This window comes from Coturnix japonica, chromosome Z (assembly GCF_001577835.2).
Source record: "Coturnix japonica isolate 7356 chromosome Z, Coturnix japonica 2.1, whole genome shotgun sequence".
In the NCBI taxonomy this organism is placed as follows: Eukaryota; Metazoa; Chordata; class Aves; order Galliformes; family Phasianidae; genus Coturnix; species Coturnix japonica.
Genome location: NC_029547.1, coordinates 62500315 through 62508672, shown reverse-complemented (window position 1 = coordinate 62508672; position 8358 = coordinate 62500315). Strand labels below are relative to the sequence as shown.

The 8358-nt window shown below is 56.3% G+C and overlaps 1 protein-coding gene across 1 annotated transcript; it reads left to right on the top strand.

The window, feature by feature from the left end:
* Positions 1-2639: 2639 nt before the first annotated feature.
* On the top strand, positions 2640-6359 carry FOXE1 (forkhead box E1). The gene has a single exon (XM_015849940.1). It carries the CDS (start codon positions 2640-2642, stop codon positions 3498-3500), a length of 861 nt encoding a protein of 286 aa, XP_015705426.1. The 3' UTR covers positions 3501-6359.
* Positions 6360-8358: the final 1999 nt, after the last annotated feature.

Here is an 8358-nt window from a genome sequence, read left to right as displayed (position 1 = left end):
TCTGATGTTGGAACCAAAGCTATGAGTGTGCAGCACCTGAAAGGGCTGTCCACACACTTTGTGCCCACTTCCCTCCAGTTTGGTGGTGGAGAAGCCCTCCAGGGCATGGGGCTGATGGGGAGCAGGGCTTCCCAGATTACTCCTGAAGTATTGCAGGGGTGTGGTTTGCAGCACTGGAGTCAGAAATGAAGGATGCCTGGAGGACTGGATTTTTTCCATGGTTGGAAATTGCCTTTGGAGATCCAAGCAGATGGGATTTTGGATGGGATAATTCTCTGGCACCTACTGCTACTTACAAACTCCAGCACTGAAAGTCAGCGGCACAATGCAGTATCTGCTGCATTTGAAGGCAATAGGATCTGACTTGGGAAATTCAGACAGAAATACACTGACAGTGCTGGTGCTGTCCAAAAATGCTCTTGAACAGGAAGAGCATCAACCCTCCTGCTCCACCAACAAGCAGGACTTTGATTTATAGGAGATGGAGAGCAGCAGCCTGAGATGCACCTGGCTGAATCCCACAGTCCCACTTCCCATCAGAAGCGGAAATCAAAAGAGGTACCAGATGTACTCCTGCTCCCAGACTGGAGAGCTGGATGTGCTTTTAAGTAGGCAGATGACAACTTCAGATTGAGGATAATCACCAGGACATCACGTTACATGAATGCCACTTCACTCACAGAAGCTGGCTTTGCAGCTTGCCACGTACAGTGAGGGAAAGAGAAGGAGCAGGAGCCAGTACATGTAATTTTGGTATCCAGTTCACTTTGCTTACAGGCTGGGATCTACTAAAGAAAGTGCTTTCTTTGGAAAACCATTTCCATCACCAGCAGGGAGGGTAGAAGCAGTTCCAGCATGCCATCCTACCCTGTGCACACCTCTCCTCCATCATCTACCAGTGCAGAGTGAAGCATGATCTGACTTTGCCCTCTGGAGGCATGGAATTGGCATGGCGCAGAAAGGCACAGCCCCAGAGGGACTGAGACACCGAGCTGATTTTTAGACAGAGAATTCCTGCCCTACTTCAGATCTCTTTGAGCTGGAGGGCTCTGCAGGAGAGGCAGCTCCACTGCTTTCATGCAGGAGGAATCTGCTTCTGGGTTTCTCCAGGGCAGCACTACCCCAGGGTTCTGCTTACTTTAAGAAGAAGGGTGTCGGTGCAGGAGGATGACTTTTGGCATGAAGGCTGCAGCATGCAGCATCAAATCCTGCCACATCTGCACCCAGCTCCTGGGGCTACAACTCAGACAGAAAGAGGCACTGCTTACTTTTTGTTCTGCTAGTAGATACAGAAATAGGCAAGTGGGCTGAGACTCTAGGGACTCTTATTTAGCTGAGAACCAGGGCTTGGGCTTGTTTGGTGCATGCAAATGGGTCCCCACACACACAAATTTGCCTCTAAGTGGAGAAATGGCATTGCTGCACTTCTGTTTCACTGGGAGCATCTCCCTTTATTCACCTGAAGACCCTTTGTGCAATGGTCCCAAAGGTTCTGAAGTGCTTTTCCACAGCTCAAGGCTCATCACATTGCTGACACGAGTTTTGGTAGAAGTGACAGTGGGCACCAAGACACGGGCAGCACCAGCTGCACAGCCATGCAGAACATCTGCATGGATCTTTAAGTCCAGATCTCTGCACACCTGCATGTCAGCCTGCCTGCAAACCCACTCCTGCACACCCATGGACATCATGCCCCGTACCCGAGCACACTGCCACACATAACTAAGTGCACTGCAGATCTCTGTGCTTGCACACACAGACACATCCCAGCGCAGACCCCATGAGCTCCATGTCCCCAAGCCCAGATCAGCAGCCCAGCACACTTGTGCCTGTGTGTGCTGTCTCCTGTGCACACACACCTTTGAGCACGCCTGGACACACTGATTCCATCCATCCCAGCTCAAGAAGTCTCACATCCCACTCACTACTCACTGGTCATGAGCTCCACATGCCAGCGCAGGCAGCTGTGCTGTTGCAGTGCTGGTGCAGGGGTAGCACTTCTTACCAGCTGGTGTCACTCAGATGTGGGTCTAACCCTAAGATCCCAGTAACAGGCAAGAAGGGGCTGTCAGCTCCCAGCAGCAGCCAGGGAGCACCCAGGAGAGCTCCTTCCAGCTCATAAGGACAAAGTCCCGAGGCACTGGGACCAGCGGGCTGTGTGGGGTGAAATAGCGCACAAGCAGCCAGCGCTGTGTCGGGTCATTGCTCGAGACGGGGGTTGCGGTCCGAGCACGTCTCGCTTAGACAGGCTGCGCTTCGCTATCCAAGCCCGCTCACTCACCGCCCCGCTGGATCTGTCACAGAACTGGGCTGCGAGCCGAGATTGCGCTCCGCACTCCAGCACCGTGGGGTCCCGTCGCGTGCTCGTGGGGCTCCCACCCGGCAGCGTGGAGTCGGGGAGGGGCTGCGGGGCTGGAGGGGCCCGGAGCGGGGCGATGCTCCTACCCCTGCCCCTGCCCGAGGCGGCGGCGGTGCGGCACGCCCGGCCCTGCCCGCGCCTCCCGGGATGCGGGGCGTTGCAGGGGGAGTGCCGGCCGCCGGGGCGCGGAGCCGCCGGACACCGCCGCATAAAAGCCGCGTTGTCGGTGCCGCGCTGCGCTCCTCGTCCCGGCCCGCGCCGGGGCCGCCCCGACGGCCGCATGACCGCCGAGAGCCGGCTGCCACCGGGACCCCCGCTGCCGCTGCCGCCGCTGAAGGCGGACCCGGCGCCGCCCGGGGAGGAGGCGGCGGCGGCGGCGGGGGCGCGGGGCGGGCGGCGGCGGCGCAAGCGTCCGGCGGAGCGGGGCAAGCCGCCCTACAGCTACATCGCGCTGATCGCCATGGCCATCGGGCAGGCGCCCGAGCGACGGCTCACGCTGGGCGGCATCTACCGCTTCATCACCGAGCGCTTCCCCTTCTACCGCGACAGCCCGCGCAAGTGGCAGAACAGCATCCGCCACAACCTCACCCTCAATGATTGCTTCGTCAAGATCCCGCGTGAGCCCGGCCGCCCTGGGAAGGGCAACTACTGGACGCTCGACCCGCACGCCCGAGACATGTTCGAGAGCGGCAGCTTCCTTCGCCGGAGGAAGCGCTTCAAGCGCAGCGACCTGTCCACCTACCCGGCGTTCCTCGCCGAGCGCCCCGCCGCGCCCTGCCGTCTGTTCCCACCGCCCGCCGAGCTGGCCCCGGCCCCCGCCGCCCCGTCCTGCGCCTTCGCCGCCGCCTGCCCCGCTCAGGGCTGCTCCGGTGCCGCTCTGCCCCACGGCTACGGCCCGCTGCCCGCCGCACACGGGCACTACGCGCCGCCCGGCGCGGGGCCTCTGTACGCGCCCCCGGGGCGCTTCGTGCTGCCCGCCTCTCCGCCCGCCCCCGCCGGGCTGTACGGCCGCCGCTCGCCCGCGCCCTACGCGCCGCTGCCCCATGCCTACGGTGCGGGCGGGCAGGTGGGCGCCGCAGACCCCGGGCTCCGTCAGAGCGCCTTCCACGGCGGCCCCGACAGGTTCGTCCCCGCGCTCTGACCCGCGGCGCTGCCCGACGGCGCGCACCGGGCGGAGGCGGAGGACGCCGGGCCCGGAGCCGTGGGAGCCCGGAGAGCCCCGCCGCCGTCGGGCTGGGTGAAGGAGCCCCTGGGTGCTGCCTGCTTTGGGCGGGCAGGTGAGCAGAGCTCCCCGCTGCTCTTCCCGCTCCCTCCTGGGGCTGATGCCTGGGACTCTCGGAAGATGCCGCTGTGAAAAAACTCTGCTGTCCGTGACTTTGTTTGCAGAGGAAACTCCTGTCGGTCTCGGGCAGGAGGGAGGCAGGAGGATGCCCTCTCCAGCCCCGTCGAGCGGAGCAGTGCAAGTGTGGTACGTGGTGCCGATGGTAGCGCGTCCCTCATTTCACACTCTTGCCGCATCGGTGATGCTGTGTCCCATATCGGCAACACAGCCAGGATGGGAAAGGTTCGGGGAAGCAGCTGAGCCCAGTGGCATGCTGTGTGCTGCAGGAGGTGGGGAGAACTCTGGGACTCAAAGGGCAAAGTTCTGCCATCAGCCCCTAGAAGTAAGAGAGACCTAGGGAGGCTCTGGGGTCTCTGCCCTCAGTGATCTTCCCGACTTGATTGGACAAAGCCCAGGGATTCTCATCTGGCTTTAGAGTGGGATCCAGCACTGAATTTTGACCGTGGTGGTTTGGGCCAGAGATCTGCAGGGAGGATTCTCCCGTCCTCAATTACTCAGACCCTAGAGTCAGCCCAGCTCTGCCCGTAGCCTAGAAAGGACAGCATCTCCTTCAAAAGCAAGGCAGAGATGATGTCTTCTGATCTTTGGTTGCACATTTTCTGTTCCAAGCTCTCCTAAGGATGGAAAAGTGAGAAGAAAACACAGAGAGGAGCTTTAAAAATCTATCCACGAGAGGCAAAGGCTTTAAAATAGATCCATGGAGAAACCCAAGCAGATCGCTCCAGACAGATCCCACCACCTCTGGAAGGAGACTAGGAAGCCCAGAAATGAGCAGGTCTCACTCAGGAGCTGTGAGCAGGGGGAAGCAGACGTAGCCCTGCTACTGCAAGGATCCCATACAGCTCCTTGTCCTATGGAGGTGGGAGGCTGTGTGAGTGGGGCAGAAGAAGAAGGCTGGTGTGTGGGTCGTACAAATTGGTGGAGCTCTGACTGGGGAAGGTTAAGTGGGAAGCACAGCAGGAGCCTCAGCAGGAGTGTTGGGAATGGAGAGTGTGCACATCAAAGTCAGCATTGGTGCAGACTGCAGCGTGACTCAGGTGGGAGGCTGGAAGTTGGGAAGCTTCTGTTCCAGCCTCATGCTCAAAGGAGTCAGCCAGGAGTAAGGCCAGGTTCTTGGGGCTCTCTTGCAAAGTCTAGACAATGTCTGAGGCTGGAGACAGCAAAATGGGCAACTTGACTGTCCTTTGGGGGGAGTTTCTTCTGTACATACAGCGCTTCTCTAGTTTCATTTCATGCCTCTTGTCCTGCTGGTGCAAAGAGCTCACATCCCCTGAGGACAGATGATCCTTCAGACTTTTCAGACTTTTCCCTCAGAGGATGGCGTGTGGTGGATAATCCATTTGTGGGTTAGCCCAGAGATGCTGTCCTGGCCTGGGCAATCTGTGAACCTGATTGTGTCCACCTGCACCTTTATTCCTAAGGAGCAGCATCGCCCCTTTCCATGTCCTTCCCAGTCTCAGAGTGCCCAGGGACTGCTGCCATCGCAAGTGGTGCTGTGCTGCATCTTCCCAGCTCTGCTCCCAGACAACCCTCTCTGAACAGCAGGAGGAGCCTGCGTGCCGCCTAGGGCTGCATGCTGCATTCAGGGATGCTGTGTTTGGGCCTGCAGGGTGCGAGCTGGATCCCTTCACTCACCAGGTTGTGTTTCCTGGGCTTTGTGCAAGCAGGGCAGAGCTTTGCTTCCGAGGGAGCTGCAGCTGAGCGGTGTGCCTTGGCTCTTGGTGTGCCTGTTCTGCCTGCAGGTGGTGGCTGCACATACATGTGCACACGTGTGAGTGTTGGCATGTGGGTGCAGGTGTGCCTGCATGCACTGCTGCTTGTGTCTGACAGCTTGCACTGGTGAATGCACAGCTCACTGTGGACTGCATGTACATATGGGTGCATCTTCTGTACTTCTGTACAAAGTGCCTTCCTAGCATCAGTGCTTTGCATCGGTGCTGAGCAGGGACAGAAGGTTCTGGGTTCACCAGTCCTCAGCCACCTCACCCTGGCCTAACTGGAGGTACAGGGACATTTATGTTAAGTGTGGGTTATTTTTTTTGTTTTATTTTTGGTGGGAAACTGTCTCCTCAGCCTTCCTCTGGCCAGCAGCTGCCTTCAGTTGCCTTTACCGTCTGCTGCTTCTCCTCTTGCCAGGGGATGAGGACGGCACGGGGCCACACACCACCTGGGGAGCATCTGTGCTCAGCAAGGAGCTACATGGCCCCTGTGTGCGACTCTGCGCAGGGGCTGCAAGGAAATGGGGATATGCCACATCTGTGGGGAAATGGGGATACGCCACGTTGGACCATGGGATGTCAATGCGTGTTTATCTGACTCTTCGTTTGTAATTCTCAGAATAAGGAAACTTTTGATTTTTGGGATCTCGGCTGTAAATATTGCAGGGCTTTCCTTGCAGCAAAGGTAGTCTAAGATTCAGAGTAGCCTTTTATCTTTGGGAGATGAGTGCAGCAGGCTGTGGTGGGCACTTGCAGAAGGACAGAGCAGTGCAGCTCCTGCTCCACGTGGGGTCTGGGGCAGGCACACCTCACCTTGCCTACAGGAAAGCTGTTGATGAGTGTAGGGGGGGGGAATTTAAGTATGTATTAGAGATATTTTTTGTATTTACTCTTCTACTTCACTTGTAATAGAAATAAATCTTGGTCCTTTTGTTTGTAACAGAGTGTTACCGTAATGACAGCATCTGCTCATTGTCCAAACTGATGCAGGAAAGCAGCAATAATGCAGCTGAGATGGCCATACACAGAAAAGATCCTCAATGTCTAACCCCTTCCCTTTCCCATTCCCCCCCTTTCTCCTTTTCTCTAAAACTACTTTGATTTGATTAATGTGTGCTAGTGATCCTACACTGACTGACCACCGCAACCAGCTCAGACCCTTGCTGCCACTCTGGAGTCACAGACAGCTCAAGCCACACATAATAAGTACTCATTATCAGTATAAATCAAAGCAAGTGTATCTACAAGTTATCTGACCACGGATGGGTGCTGCAGCCCAGCTGCGTTTAAATGCGATCCCACTCCGTGCCGCGGACACGAGGGGCCGCAGCTGCAGCGTCTGCCACCAGGGGACGCGATAGGCCATGGAGAACAGGGAGATGGATCGGGAGCGTGACTGGAGCCCGAGGGGGGGGGATTACGGAGCGATGGGGAGGGGGTTTCTCAGAGCTGTGCCGCTAAGGGACGAGGTGTGACAGCCCTCCCATGAGGCTGCTCTGGGGCTGAAGGGCTGGGATAAACTCCAGTCTTGGAGACTCATTTGTTTGGAAAAAGCCCCGAGCAGAATTAGCCATAATTAGCCATGCTCTCAGCGTTGTACTCAGCATCTCTTGGGGTCTCTTCCCACTTTAGTCTCCTATGATTATGTGGTTTCCTGGTGACACGGTGCCCACAGGGCACACCACTGCAGTCCTTGGCAGCCCCAGCGTAATTAGAGGTGTATTTATTTAAATGGAGGGATCAGAGCTAACATTTTCTCAATAAGCAACAGTGACCAAGGAGGGAGCGGGTGTTTGCAGTTACCAGGATTTATTGCTTAAAGTCAATATTGGTAAATCAACAAGAACCTCAACAAGAAAAACAGTTCTCATTCGGCAAGGCCAAGATCCGTCAGGGTGGAATGGCTTTTCAATGGCCTCTGCTGGCCACCTTCTTTCTGCTTTGACTTTGCTTCTGCTAACCAGCAGAAAGCCCTCCAGGTTCAAAGCATGTCCTATGAGCAGGAGCCCCTGCAGATCTCCCCCAGCTGCCTGTAAGTACAGGGTACCTCATTCCTGAAGAGCAATTCAAAAAGCACAAAGTGGTGAGCAATGGTGGATAAACCAGAACATCTCCCATGCTGCTGGAAGCTCTGTCTGCTCTGAGTGTAGTTACCTGTGGGGCAAAGCAGGGATCTGTCAGGTTGGGGTGTCACACTGTGGCTCATGATCCCGCAGGGAACTCACTTGTCTGTGTCACAGCCCCCTGGATGGGGGGATTTGTGTGGCTGTGTCCTGTCATTTGCTTTCTGCAGTGAGAGCAGAGGATATGCTCAGAGGCCTCTGCCATTCTGGGATGTTTACCAGCTGTTTAATCTCTTAAGAGGCCATGAGAAAGATACCTAGGAGCAACATGCCACTGCGAACTGTTTTCATTACACTGTGGTCTGTGCTGTGATTGTGTGAAGTCCAAACTACAGCTGTGTCTTCAGCGCCAGCAGCACTCCTCCAGCCATCAGCTATGGAAATAACTATACGGCAGGCAGGGGGGTTTATGGAGCTTGACCATCCCTATCTCCCTCTATGTCCCTGTCTCATGCAGTCCTGGGGCATGGCACCATGGGACTCTGTAAGACACAGCTGACCTAGTGCTTGTCCTGCTGTCATTAGAAAGCTCAACCAGAGATACCGTTCCCTAGAAGGTTTATGGTCACAATTTATGACCATCATCTATAGCAAACCTTTCTTCCTCCCCAGTGGGAAGCAAAGTCTTCCATTCACATACACCCAATCCACAGCTAACTGTAAACTCATAAAATCTTGCATCATCAGTGCCAGGCAAACTTCACCAGGTGAGATACTGCTTTTTGTTGGGAGTGGCCCTCAAGAAACCTTTGTCTCCCATCCCAGAGCGAACTTTGCTCCTGCAAAACCAGCTCGGGAGTTTGCTGTCAGGATGCA

Coding starts and splice junctions, on each gene's coding strand:
- FOXE1 (XM_015849940.1), top strand. CDS start 2,640: ATGACCGCCGAGAGCCGGCTGCCACCGGGACCCCCGCTGCCGCTGCCG.